The 15,010-nt window shown below is 35.4% G+C and overlaps 1 protein-coding gene across 2 annotated transcripts; it reads right to left on the bottom strand.

The window, feature by feature from the left end:
- Positions 1-10,940: 10,940 nt before the first annotated feature.
- Positions 10,941-13,305, bottom strand: LOC149160885 (expansin-A1-like). Of its 2 annotated transcripts, none has more exons than XM_089435426.1 (4): positions 13,175-13,243; positions 12,952-13,091; positions 11,621-11,933; positions 10,941-11,506 (listed from the first exon to the last, which is right to left on the bottom strand). In XM_089435426.1, the coding sequence occupies exons 2-4, from the start codon at positions 13,085-13,087 to the stop codon at positions 11,203-11,205; spliced, it is 753 nt and encodes a 250-aa protein (XP_089291552.1). In that variant the 5' UTR covers positions 13,088-13,091; positions 13,175-13,243; the 3' UTR covers positions 10,941-11,202. The 2 variants fall into 2 exon arrangements, with proteins under 2 accessions (XP_089291552.1, XP_089291553.1); XM_089435427.1 differs by having other exon boundaries at positions 10,942-11,506; positions 13,206-13,305.
- Between the last annotated feature and the right edge of the window lie 1,705 nt (positions 13,306-15,010).

Raw genomic sequence — 15,010 nt, 5'->3', positions numbered from 1 at the left:
CGGCATGTTCCAGATTTTCATCTCCAAGATGCCCTGTTATGCCACTTGGGTCACCTTTGTGTTCCTTCAAGCGATCGTGCCAAGATGATTTGGGAAGCACACTACAGTCGAGCTGCTGGGCATTTCGGGGTCGAGAAAACGGTGGCAGTACTGCAAAAGTATTTCTATTGGCCAAATCTTCAACAAGATGTCGGAAAATACATCAGATCATGTACTGCCTATGCCATTGCCAAACCAACCATCAAGAAGCAAGGCCTCTATACCCCGCTGCCTACCCCTAGTCGACCTTGGGAATCCATCTCCATGGATTACATGTCAGGCCTTCCTTCCACTAAGCATGGAAATGATTTTGTTTTTGTGGTCGTCGACAGGTTCTCGAAGATGGCCATTATGGCGGCCTGCAAGAAGAATATCACAGCAGAAGCCACTGCTAAACTCTTCTTTGAACGAGTTTGGGTGCACTTTGGGATCCCACAGTCTATCATCTCAGATCGGGACAGTCGGTTCCTCAGTACATTTTGGTCCAGTCTCTGGTCAATGCTAGACACCAAACTCACTAAGTCCACAGCCTTCCATCCTCAAACTAATGGCCAGACAAAGGTTGTCAATCGGATGATTGTACACATTCTGCGCATGTACAACTCAAAGCATCCATGCACATGGGACGAGAGCCTCCCCTATGTCCAGCACAGCTACAACCGAGCTCTTCATAACTCGACGGGCCACAACCCTTTCAGGTGGGCCTGGGATTCCAGCCACTATGCCCCATTGATGTGGCCATGCCACTTGCAGCTACTCACACAGATTCAGCTCATGTCTAGTCCGAAACAGATAAGGCAACCAACTTCATTGAGCACATCCAACATATTCGCCAGCAGGTCCATGACATTTTGGAAAAATCAAATGCCAAGTACAAGCAGTGACATGATCAACATCAGGTGCCACACAAGTTTCAAGTGGGCGACAAAGTTTGGTTGCATTTGCAAAAGGAACGCCTTACTGGAGCCTATCGGAATCTGAGACCACTCTGATATGGTCCTTACACCATTATTAAGGCTGTGGGAGACAATGCTTTTGAGCTCAGCATTCCCCCATTCCTTGGCCTACACCCAGTGTTCAATGTGGACCACCTTCGGCCATACTTTCCACCATTGCTAGACACATCCAACATTGCAGAACAACTCACACCCACAGAATTAAATGCAGATTGCATAGAACAAGCTGCAACTGATCAGATCATGGACACACAGGTCAAGAACACTCGCCAACAGAATATCCAACTGTATCGAGTTGTCAAAGCAGACCAACTCCTTCACTAGGGCAAGTGGTTCACTAGGGACCAAGTTCAGCAAAAGTTTCATCATCTCATGGAGGAACTCCACGCAATGGGGACCATTGCTTCCTAAGGGGGGAGGAATGATCCAGGTGGATCTTGGTGGCCACCTGCCAAGTCCACCTGGACCCCCACCATTGTTTCTCTCAGCATTTTCAGTTTCCTTAATTGTAGCACAACTTACTATTTTTAGCAGTTTTTTGGGTCGCGAACTTACGGAGCCGTTTCGAGGCCCTAAACGACGTTTTTTGGGAAATCTACCGCCAAAAATTTTTCTGATAAAAATCGTCTTTTCTGTCATAGTCCTCGGAGAGATCTTTCCAATGGACTATCATGCGCGTCAAACGGAGATAATACGACCAATTCGCGACCCCGGGAAGTTGGCTGTCCAACTCACCCCAGAACGGGGCCCACAATTTGGCGTTTCATCTTCTAGGGTTAGGTTTTGGAATGTGAAGGGTTTTCCATTGTTTCTCAATAATAAATAGGCCTTCGAGCCTCATTGTAAACACAGTTTGGAACAGTTCAGAGGCATGTAGCCGACACATCTCTTCTCACAGATAAGCTACCATCGCCCTAGCTGGGTTATTTCTATTTCTATTTGTAAGCATATTTCAGTATTTTCCATTAATGAAATGAAGTATTATTTCCACTGCATATCTGTATTCATGGTTATCTCTATATTTTATTGCGTTCCTATTTAAATCCGGATCATTGAAGATACATGCTGCTCTGAAAATCTTGGAGTCCTTGTTGGTGTGTCTCTGTTTGGTGTCTTCACTTGTGATTCTTGCTGCTCTTTTTCTACTATATCATCTTCTTCTATCAATGGCACTTGTGCATCAATTGTTTTGTCTATAGTTCGATTACATGACTCTTGTTCCTTGAACATAACATCTCTGCTAATTATGGTCTTCTTTGTGACATGGTTATACAATTTGTAAGCTTTTGATTGCTCACTATAACCAGTGAATATGCATTTTTCACTTTTATCATCCAATTTGCCTCTTCTCTCCTTAGGCACGTGTGCATAAGCTACGTATCCAAATACTCTGAGATGAGATATGTTTCAATACATACCTGACCATGCTTGTTCTAGTACTCTGTTCATCACACTATTTGTAGGAGATCTGTTGATCACATAAATAACACATGCAACTGCTTTTGCCCAATACACATTAGACAAGTTTTTGTCTTTCAACATGCTTATTACCATGTTCATAATTGTCTTGTTCTCTCTCTTTTCTACACCATTATGCTGCGATGTGTACCTATTTGTAAACTGTCTTCTGATTCCATGTTGTTTGCAGTAATCATGGAATGACTTTGTCATATTCTCCACCACGATTTGAGCTTAATACCTTGATCTGTCAATCACCTTGGTTCTCTGTGAAGGATTTGAATTCTTTGAACTTTGCAAAAGTTTCAGACTTCTGCTTCAAGAAGTAAACCCAAGTCTTTCTACTATAATCTTCAATGAAAGTGAGGAAGTAACAAATTCCACCAATCGACTATGTCCTCATAGGTCCACACAAGTCTCTATGCACTAGATCAAGAGGTTGCTTTGCTCTGTATGCAACTCCCTTTGAAAAAATTTCACAGTGTTGCTTTCCCAAGATGAAACACTCACAAGTACTAGCAGGTTCTTTGATGGGAGGTAATCCTCTGACCATTTGTTTCTATTGCAACAATCTTAAAGCAGAAAAGTGCAAGTGTCCAAATTGAAAGTGCCGTAACCAGTAATCATCAAAACGTGCAACTTTAAAAGAACTCACCTCACCACTGTAATTCATAATTAGAGGAAAGAGTTTGTTCCTGGTCATTTGCACCTTTGCTATCAGCTGCTTGCTTGGGGGCTTGTCATATATAACACATTCTTGACATTGAAAGATAACTCTGTATCCTTTCTGTCTCAATTGACCAACACTTATCAAATTATGTTTGAGACTAGGAACATAATGTACCTCTGAGATTGTATTCGGCTCCCCCTGCTTGGTCAGAATGTTGACCACTCCTTTGCCATCTACTTCCACGGTCTTGTCAGTCCCCAATTTTACCTCTGTTTTTAGATATTGATCAAAAGTTTCAATCAAATCCTTGTTTCATGTCATGGGCTTACTACAGCCACTATCTAACAACCACACAGTAGCAGAAGGATCATGCATGGTATGGAAAGCTAGGAACATGGAGTTAGCACTCTTTGTAGTGACATTAGCTCTCTGGTTCCTTTGATTAGCTATCTTTTTCTTGCAATCACGAGCATAGTGACCAAATTTATTGCAATAATAACATCTCACTTTTGATTTGTCAATTCTTTGATTATTGTTGAACCTTCTATAGTTGCCTCCACTTTCATTTTCATGCTCTTCTTGGCCATCTCCCTAACCACCATATCTTCCACTTCGTCCTCTGCCTCTTGATCTACTTCTGCCTCGACCTCTATCTCTTGAAATAAAAACCTGACGTTCGAAAACGGTCTCTCAAGTGGAATCCTTATTTCTGTCTATCCTTGCCTCATGCAATAGAAGTGATCCCATGAGCTCATCAACTGTCAATGATGCCAAATCCTTGGCTTCTTCTATGGCTACTACCACGACATCAAATTCGGTAGACAAAGATCGGAGAACCTTCTCAACCACTGTTTGATCTCTAATTTCTTCACCATAAATCTTTAACTGATTTACGACAGTTATGACCTGATTCATGAAAGAGTCGTTGTCCTCTATCTCCTTCATGTGCAGAATTTCAAAATCTCTCCTAGTATTTTGTAACTTAACAATATTGACTTTGGTAATACCTGTATAGTTTGTCGCTAAAGTATCCCATGCTACTTTTGCTGAAGACGTGATTATAATCTTCTGGAACACTGCTCGGTCCACTCCCTGCTGAATAAACTGCAACGCATGTGCATTCTTCTTCTTGCTTTTCTTCCATTGTTCTTTCTCTGTATTACTGAGAACTTGTTCTTATTCTTCATTCTTAGGCTCTGAAAACCTAAACTTGAAATAATCCCAAACATCATGTGCCTGCAATGTGGTCGCCATCTTAATGACCCACACATCATAATCTTTTCCTGTAAACGGTAGGAACTGGAACTGGAAATGGAAATTTGAAAAAGCCATGTTTCTCTAAAAATACCTTAAATTTCTCCTATGTAAAACTCTCTTAAAAAACCCTTCCAATAAAACCCTAAGTTTTTTATTTAAAAAAAAACTTAAAAAAAAATGTTTTAAAAAAAACCCTTTTGAAAAACTCTTGATATTATTTTTTATATATAAAAGAGATTTTCAAAACTCTTGATATATAAAATACCAACCCAAAAAAAAAAACCAAACTTCAATCTTAACGAGCTCTCCGAGCTGCCCACTCAATGCATTAAAAGAACTTCCCACTCAACTTATAAAAGTCAACGGACTTGGTTTAAGAAACGCTTTTTACGATAACTATATCCTGCTTTAGTCCTCTAACGCCACACAAACTAGCGTGACCCGCGTGCATGCAAAATGGCTAAGTTTTTGACTCTTAACGCGGCTTTCCCTTGAGCCTGAACACGTTATAGCACCCTGTATATGGATCTGTAGGATGCGTTAATGCTCAAACCAGGGGAAAAAAATATGCTTTTTCTCGGGGATTGTTGCTAATCCGTTCTCATTCGCTTTGTGTAACAGCGATTTGATATCAATTTGTTTGAAAGGTGGAAGAGAGAAAGTATGAATTCACATAAAATATTAGTTGTTGCTTTTCTATTGATCACACAAAAAATGATGATTACAATGAATCCACTGAAGGGTATTACAACTAGCTAATTGCCAAAAATATTTTGACATACAATCACACATTCAAAGTCGTTTAGTAATTAACTCAACTTGACTCAACACTCAAACACTCAACCACTCAATTACTCAATTAACCGACTCTCTCTGTTTTGCCAACTCCTCATGCGAGAGTAATTATCTTATTTTAACAATTTTTAGATTTTTAAATGATACAGATTTTATAATTTTAACACATTTATATTAAAATTTTAAATAAATTTAAACAGGCAAAAAATTATACTATAATTATAAAATTTGACTTTAACTTTACTAAAAAAATCTAATTACATCATTGTAACTTAACTTTAAAAAAAATCTAATTAACCAATCAATTTAACTTTAACTTTAAAACAAAATCTAATCAGCTAATCAATAATTTTATTGTTGACTTTCATTCAATAATTTAAATCTACGATGAAAATAAAAATATATAATTAACAAAACTTACTCCTCATTCTTACCCCCTTAATCTCACGAAAAATGTCCATATATGGGGTGGCAACATGTGGAAAAGGAGTGCTATGTGTTTTCCACATTGTAGTGTTGTGGATGTTTACCATGCATTTAGAGAAAAAATAAATAAATGTGCATAACTTGGGAGGCCAAAGTTTGATTTGGGACGAAAATTATATAATTAAAAATTATTTAATGAGAAAAAGATGATGGCGGCTTCTAAACTAAGTTTTAAGGGGAAATTTTTTGACAATCTCCATTTCCATAATGTAATCTTAGCGGTTAGACTTGGATACCCCGCTTAATAAGAAGACATTAAGGAGATAGGTATATTACACATTTAAAATGCCTTGAAAAATATTTTGATTAGAGCAAAACACTTAGAATATAATAGAATGTCATATATTTATATTTAGTTTAAATATTGAAAAAAGAATGAGATAAGCCTATATCAATTAAATTATATTATATATATACTTTTTAATTAAATTATTTATTTAATTAACTATACATATAATCAATTTAACTTAAAGTTCACTCTTACATTTCGTTTTTTTATTTTTGAATTAATTTGTAATGTAAATTACTTTACACATAGAAAAGTTTGAATAGTAACCATGAGGCTCTAAATAAATGTATATTACTTCACATAATATTTACGCTCATAGGCATTCTCTTTATTGGAATTAACCACTTTAATTATTTTTCTAATTAATTTTTTGATTGGATTGTGTAAATTGGAAGATGCGAGTATATTTTTGTTGTTGCTATTTCATCAATGAATTGAATTAAAAGTGATAACTTTCTTTCATATCTAAATCATATGTTTAAACCATATTTAAATTATTTTTTACAAAATATGATTAAAAATTTTCTATACCTATTATTGATAACCACAATAAATTAAAAAAAACATATAAAACATGCATTGCAACCTAGATTGATTTTGAAACTACAACTATTCACATTCTCAAATGTAAGTATCTATCACTGTTCACATTTTCAAATGTAAGTATGTCTTTTTAGTGAGTTGTCAATGGTTTTAGAACATTTCCTTCACTCCATTCTCAAATGTAAATATGTCTTTTTAGCGAGTTGGCAATGGGTTTAGAACGTTTCCTTCACTCCATTACCCTAGTGGTTTCCTATGCATTATGAGATAGGTATAATGGACAAAATATCATTTTATTAAATTATTCTTGTTGTCGTGGATTGAATTGTTATTAGTCTAAATGTGTATTCAACACTCCATTCTAGCCATTTCGACTTCCGTAACGTATCCACCTACACAAACGAATGTCCAATGATTAATCAACAATACATAGGGTTTAAATAATCTCCAATGATTGATCTATAAAAGTAGGGTTTCATTATTATTTAAACAATATAATGAATAAGTAATAAATAGTAGGGTTAAATTATAATATAGTGTTAGGTTTTATAATTTTGGTGTAAAAATAAATTATGATGGTCATGTGAGGATATATCATTTAACTAAAGCATAAATAAACAAAATTACAATTGATGTTGTATTCAAACACTTCTGTTAACGCTTGGTGTATTGAAAGCTTTGGTTAACAATAGGGTTTCATTATTACACAACTAAGTGTATAAGGGATAAATTGTAAAGTTAAATTATTTTAATGCAGTTATATTACATTGTTAAATTATTATTATTATATAAAATATTTTTAAATATATCAAACTATTTTTAAATAAACAAAATTATAGTTGATGTTGTATTCAAACACTTATGTTAACGTTTGATGTATTTAATGTATTGAACACTTTGGTTAACAATAGGGTTTCATTATTACACAACTAGGTGTATAAGGGATAAACTGTAAAGTTAAATTATAATTAAATTATTTTAAATTATACAATTCATGAAGTGAATGGTTTCATATGCTTTCCATTCTCATAAAATGAAAATTATTAATGAAGCCACGTGGTAGTGAACCCTGTCAATAACCCTATTAATAACTCCACACCATTACCCCTTCTTCATCTGCATTGTTGGTTTTTATTTTTTGCGTTGAATCGTTTTGGATGCTAATATTCAGCCACTTGGCAACCATCTTTGTAATGAAATTTATTAAAACTCACATAAGGTTAAGACCTTTATGACAAGAGAATTAAAAAGAACCAAATATTTTATATCTCTAGGAAAACTTATGGCCATGTTTAGCCCAAGAGGGGGTGTGTGTATAGTCTTTCTTGGTTAGTTAGTTTTGGTGATACTTGGAGGGTGATTTTGATGGAGTGTATAAAGATTATATATGTCAGACTTATGTATATGCTTCTACACTATATACCTAGTTTGGGTCACATGGTTTTTGTATGCTTATGATAAATATCCATGATAGTATATTTTGGTTAAGTGGATATTATTGATGTTTCTCTTTTGGCATCCTGTTTTGACTTGGGTGCATGACATGAATGATGGTCTATCATTGGGACACATGAACAAAAGCTACAATTACATTATTATGTATGCTTAACCGTGTATTTAGTACTAATGAAAGTTAATAATTACGCATTGCCTATTTTTCAAATCTATGATCATGGTTGTAACAAAAATTATTAATTCAGTGAAGCCATAACGAAACCACTGAATAGCCATGTTTTAATATGCTTGATTCTTTTTATTATGTGTGTTAAATTATGTGTGTTAAGGTCATTGAATGTAGTGCGTTTTTCGGTTTTATTTAATGAGATTTTATTTGATATTATATATTTTTGAAACGGTCCACTCTTCGACTTGCACAAAGATAGCTTAGCACAAAAGCATGTAAACGAAGCCAAGGTTCCCCTTTACTACTCAAGTTCAATTTCTCTTTCAGGTTAGCCCAGATTTATCTTTCGATATTTTCTTGTTTTTATATTTTATTCTTGTTTAATTTTATTAATTTTTAATAAATTTATTGTGGTTAACAGATTTGTAGAGATTCGATACTGATAGAGCGGATCAATACCGATAGAGAGGATCATAGGTTTGATGGGATAAAGAGGTTCATTCAATAATTTATTTCAAGCACAAAAGGTAAGTTTTGAGAAAATTAGGGATGATGCCAAACATTATATGCATGTTTACTATGTGTAATAAAACATTCTTATTTTTTCCCTTACTTCTTGTAACATTGTCTTAAGGATTTTCAACTATTTTTCAATTTCAAAAGACACAATATCCACACTATTAACATGTCATGTGTCCAATTCCAAAATATTATTAAAAATTATTAAAAACTTTATAAGAATAGATTTTGGCGATAAGCACATCAAAATTCATTTGTCGACACGTTTCGAACCAGAAAGTGTGGTTCATCATTTGTGGTTTAAAAAATAATCCAAAGGTTGATTTGAGCCCAAATATCTTCGTGTTTTCTGGCAATGTGTTTTTCTTTACTAGGAAAGCTAGAAGATTTAACAATTATGCCATATGTGTTTTAGGAATGAGAATATTACGAGGTTTTCCTAGATTGGATACCTTGAAAGGCATGTGATAAAGTCCATGGTTGAGACACCTCAAATATATTGTAAAGTTAATAAAATCCCTCTCTCTCTCTCTCTATATATATATACACTATTCCTTGTATGTATTTGAATGATTTACTATTAGAAGTTAAGAGGACCAATTTCTCAAGATAAAATCCATAATAATAGCATTTAAGTAAATTTTGGAATTAATGTCTAAAGTGTTCCGCTTTAAAGGAACACGAATAATTCTCCTTTATTTGGGTGAAATTGAGAAGACCTAGCCATTTACTAGCTTATATCTTTTCTTCATAGACATATTTTTGAAAAATATGTTTGAGTATGCTTCATAAGCCAGAGAAGACTTCTAAACTTTCAAAAGTATTTAGGCAAGTTATTTTATCTATTAGATTAATTTTCAGTCCTTTAAAACCGGTTTGGGAGCTTGGTGAGAGTGTCAAAAAAATTGGAGATGACCCCTTTGAATTTCGGGATTATTAGTGAAGTTTCAGAAATTTCGGGTTTGCGGATCCTTGGCCCTAGCCCTTGGTCACATGGTGTAGTGAGAGGGCTAAAATCGAAAGCTTAATCGAGAATGAGGTTAAGTTTGATAAATTGGATATTAGGCTATGGGAGTATTAGGAGTTGGTTGTTAGGATTACACATCAAAATACATCCACTTGAATCTTCAGTACTAATAGGTCCCAAACATAAGTTGGCTAATGGGGATTACTCTCAATAGTTTATGGTCTGTCATCGGAAGGAAAATTTATTTGGTAGTTAAAGTATTAAGAGTTGGAGTGAGTGATGTAAGAATAATCCCTATTGTTGGCCCCTAATATTAATAAATCCTAATATGCCTATAATGTAACGAAAGTGTAGTTCCAACCATTGACAAATGGGTTGTTGGGTTATTTGGCATTACCCATGAGGACTAAAATGAGTAACCCCTATCATGAATTCCAAGATACTGATAGATCCCAAAAAGTCTATTGGTTAATGATAATCTTCATGTCAGTTGAAATTTATCTATTGGGTTTGGTGGGAGGTCATGAGTGGAGTTATTGTTCTATCCAGTGGCTAATGCTTGGTGGGTCAAAACATTAGAAGATGAAGATTACTATTTGTCAGTTGAAGAGTATTCAAGACTTTGACCATTAGACTAATGGGGCCTCATGATATCATTTATCGAGTGTCAGGAGATCGAGACACCAATGTTTGGGGTCTCCTCCCAATATTGATGGAACTTAATATGTTTTGACGTGGTATGCTAGGTAGAAAGTCTTGAATCGGTGTTGAGGTAGCAATGAGCATGTTAGGGATGAAAATGTGTCTATATGGGGTGGCGACATGTGGATAAGGACTGCCATGTGTTTTCCATATCGCAGTGTTAAGGATGTTTACATGACGTTTAGAGGATTTTTTCCCAAATGGGCATAACTTTGGATGCAAATGTTTGATTTAGATGAAATTTAAATAATTGAAAATTACTTAATGAGAAAAAGATGAGAGTGGCCTCCGAAGTAAGCTTTAAGGTGGTTGAAGGAGGAAAGATTTTGATAATCCCCATCTCCATAATATAATCTTAAAGGTTAGACTTGGATACCTAGCTTAATGAAGCAGTTGGTATGTTACAACTACCTTAAAGAGGATCATTTGAAAAAATATTATGATTACAACAAAACACTTAAGATATAAACAAACGTCATATATTTATATTTGGTTTAAATAGTATAAAAAAAAAAGATGAAAACATATATCAATCACTTTATTAATACATATATGATGATAAGTTTTGTAGTGGTAATATATGATGATAATTAATACATATATGATGATAAGTTTTGTAGTGGTAATATATGATGATAAGTATTTTGAGGATTGATTTCATACTCCACATTTATTCTTTATCTACAACATAGTTATTGTTAGAGCACCTACTTCGAATAACCTGTAGATTTGGATAAGATCAGCGTTACACCATGGATTAGCCGGTGCAAGTACGGCCAGATCAACCTTAGCAAACCAAATTTGTGACACCTATGCCGCAATATTTATTATCACCTTGCTTGGAAAAATAATAACTAAATAAAGCTTGTGTCTTCGAGCTGTCTGATTATGTGACTGTTAAAATTGACTTCCTTCGAAGGTCTGGCCAAATTGCCAGGCAGGAGGAGCAACATTATACGAAATAGTTGTCCTGCCATCGCTAGTGGTGACCTTAAAGGAAAGACTCTGGCCGTTGAGGTAGGAGTTGCTTTGCCAATTCTGTCCCCAGTTGTGTGACATTGGTTGCCATCCAGTCCTTGATCCTTTTAGCCAAACGTCATGGACGTTCCCTGCTCCTGCCACGTTACTGACGAGCACTACGTTGAAATATGAATGGCCGTTGATTGTAAACCGGATTCCTCCCTTTCTCAAGCAGGGGACCCTGCGTTGTAGTCATAGCCTCTTATAATTAATTGCCATAAGAGTAAATAAGGTTGCAGGTGGACCAATTTGAATTAAATTAGGTTATGCAAAAGACTATGGGGCAGTGAATTACCTCCTGTAGAGGATGGGGACTATCCCACTCTTATACTTGGCGATCTTCTGATAAGCAGGCTCCGCCATGTCGAAGTGCTGCAGTGGTGGGTTGCACCATCCACCGTTGTTGTTAGGGAGAGCGGAGTTTGGCGGGCAGAAGTTGGTGGCAGTGACGGTGACAGTTCCTGGCAAACACCATTGGGGATCGTCGACACATTTCATTTCGTAGCACGCTCCGCAGCTAAGTCCGCTGTTGAAAAGCGCAGTACTCAAAGAAGCAGTGTTGGTTCCATAACCTCGGCTATAAAGATTACCGTATCCACACGCCCCTCCTGTGAAAAAGCACATCAGAAATAATCAAAAGTTCGAAAGCCACATCAGAAATAATCAAAAGTTCGAAAGAAATTATAATTCATGAAGGGAAATTAAACTTTAACAAGTGACTAAATCATCACACTTCCAAATAGTAATATTCGAGGGAGCTAGAATTAGTAAAAAAAAATAAAAAATTAGTTTACTGAGTGTGGAAATAGATTTAGCATCATCAAAAATATTTAACACTCAAAATAACCTCGGCTATAAAGATTACCGTATCCACACGCCCCTCCTGGAAAAGAGCACATCAGCGATAATCAAAAGTTCGAAAGAAATTATAATTCATGAAAGGAAATTAAACTTTAACAAGTGACTAAATCACACTTCCAAATAGTAATATTAAGTATTATGTACTAAGATGATTATTGGTGTACTATTTTCGGCTTTGTCCTGAGACCTTATAATAAATTTGAAATTAAAAAAAATTAGTTTATTGAGTGTGGAAAATGGATTTAGCACCATCAAAAATATTTGGTATCTAAAATTATTAAATTTTATAGTTGTAATTTAAATTTTCAAAATTTTCTATTAAAATTTGTTATAATTTTATAAAGTTTCCATTATTTTCCAACCTAATCTGTAAAATTTTTTAAGTTAAACAAAAAACAAATAAAATAAAATAATCCAAAAAAACTTACAATTTTTTTCCATCCTTCCATTGAAAACCATTTTATTCTCATCTGACCCGAGATGTAAAAAAATAATTGGCTTAGCCCATGTTACTTAATATTTAGGCTAGGCTTTGGGAATTATGAGCCATTTCAAGAGAGCTTAGGATCCAGTCGGCAAGTACACTGCTCTAGCATTAAGCTGCATTAACACTAACCCGGGATTTACCTGGGCAGGTGGGGCAACTTTTCATTGACATCTATTCAACATATCCCAGGACTTACCATGGTCGATAGGTATCTGTACCGCTGAATTACATCACAGCCAGCCATTTTAGTGTGAGTTTCAATAAAAACGCAAACTTACCCATAGTTCCTGAAGCGTCAGGGCCACCATAGAACGTGGCGTGGGCTGATTGCCAGCCACCGTATCCATAAACTCGAGCAGACATCCATAGGAATCCTAGCAATGAGATCAAGGGAATTGTGTGGATCTGAGCCATTAACCTGCAAAGAAACAAGCTCATTAATGCACATGACTGGTTTCCTCGTTTAATAAAAAACAATTGATATCGCAGTAGCTACATTACAGCAGCAAAGGACTCAGGGATTCCGGAATACCCAAGTGAGATCGCACGAGAAACAAAATGAACTGAAAACCGAGGATTCTCTCTCTTTAGAAGTTGAAGGCGAGAGGGCCAATATATAGAACCCGTCCCTCGATTCGTCGCACAGATTGCGTTTTCCACTTCGCCTTCTGTGAAGCTGCCTATGCATTGCGCACCGCTAGTTAATGGGGTCAATTTTTGAGAAAGGACGAGAGGGCCGCATTCACATGGCCTGTCATCATTTAGTGGCTTCAAATACCAATTCATTGATAATAGACTGATGATTTGTCAAACTTGCTGCGGTCCAGATACGCATGATAAGTAAAATGAAATAGCGGTGGGAGGTGGAATGGAGGAGGTTATCACATGTGCTTAAAAAAGAGAGACCTGATTCATATACGAATTGCCTCTCTTGGATTTAATTCAATGCAGAAAGACGTAATATTCAATACACTCTTCAAAGGGGCATTGTACACGTTGGAGAAAAGTTGAAAACAGTTTGCAGGTCACACCAAACTCTATTTTTACGAACCTTTTTATTCTTTTCGTTTTCACAGGAACCATGTTACTGCTTACCTTGCCAAGCTACGTTTTAGGTGCGGAATTGATCATGCACTACAGTAACGCTCATAAACATCCTGTAGCTGGCTCACACCAAACACTATTTTCACCGACTGTTTGATTCTCTTCGTTTTCACAGGAACCATGTTACCTGTGATCTTGCCCATGTACGTTTTATGTGCGGAATTAATCAAAGTACTCGGAACCTTCCTGGTAATAACGGCCACCAACATCACAACCTTATCTTTACTCGTAGTCTAAAATTTGTCACGAAAACAATGGAAAACCACAGGTACGTTTTATGTGCGAATTAATCAAAGCGCTAAAGTACTCGAACCTTCGTGGTAATAACGGCAACCAACATCACAACCTTATCTTTACTCGTAGGCTAAAATTCGTCCGGAAAACAATAGAATTTTTGGTAAAGATTTTAATAAAAATTTCAGTAATTTTGAGAAATTCTTTTTATAGGGGTTAAGGGTTAAGTTATGAGATTTTGAGTAAATAAAATATTTGATGTTGCTGAATCTATTTTCATCATAAAAATAAAATTCTATCATTATTAAGAAACAGTGAAAAGAGATACTCACCTCACCCTTCTTTAAGAAACAGTGAAAAGAGATACTCACCTCACCCTTCTTTAATAGCAGATACAAAGATGTATTTTTAGGTCACCTTTTTTAATAACAGATATAGAGAGATGTATTTTTTCTGTTTCTGGCAGCCAAATTTGGCCAATTAACTTTTAATATTGGATAAAAAAATAATTTGCCTATTGCTTAATGTTTTTATTACCCATTTTTCCATACCATATTTGAATTACAATGTTAATCCTTTTCATAATATTTCAATCAATAATTTAATAAAAACTAAACCTCATGTAACCCAACTAATGCACCCTTAAATCTCATATAAAAAATTAACTAATGTACCGCCTCATGTATGTATATGAATATACAAAAATATTCTTCTCATCAACTATTATTAAGTTATCAGCGAGTATTATTAAGGTGCTGATATTCCAGTTTAAGTTTAAGCGATGCATTTCGTCCACTAACCATGTAGCGTTAAGTTTATGCGATACATTGCGTCCACTGCCCATTGCCGCTACATGGTGCTCCAAGTACAGTTTACGACACAGATGACCATGAATTCCAAAAGGACCGCATATAATAACTGGCTAACAACAGTTGCAATCAAAGCAACGGAATTCATTCATAAAAGGCTGTCTTTTATTTATTTATTTAGAAAAGGATC

The sequence above is a fragment of the Pinus tabuliformis genome, chromosome 5_2 (genome assembly GCF_031772625.1).
Source record: "Pinus tabuliformis cultivar Carrire ecotype Pingquan chromosome 5_2, CPIR1, whole genome shotgun sequence".
Lineage (NCBI taxonomy): Eukaryota > Viridiplantae > Streptophyta > Pinopsida > Pinales > Pinaceae > Pinus > Pinus tabuliformis.
This window is presented reverse-complemented; position numbering and strand designations above follow the sequence as displayed.

Bases quoted from the DNA above. Each gene is read 5' to 3' on its own strand.
- LOC149160885 (XM_089435427.1), bottom strand. From the start codon at position 13,087: ATGGCTCAGATCCACACAATTCCCTTGATCTCATTGCTAGGATTCCTA. The intron at 11,934-12,951 runs GTAAGTTTGCGT...GCTTTTTCACAG, and splicing joins TGACGCTTCAGGAACTATGG to GAGGGGCGTGTGGATACGGT. The intron at 11,507-11,620 runs GTAATTCACTGC...ACTACAACGCAG, and splicing joins GTCCCCATCCTCTACAGGAG to GGTCCCCTGCTTGAGAAAGG.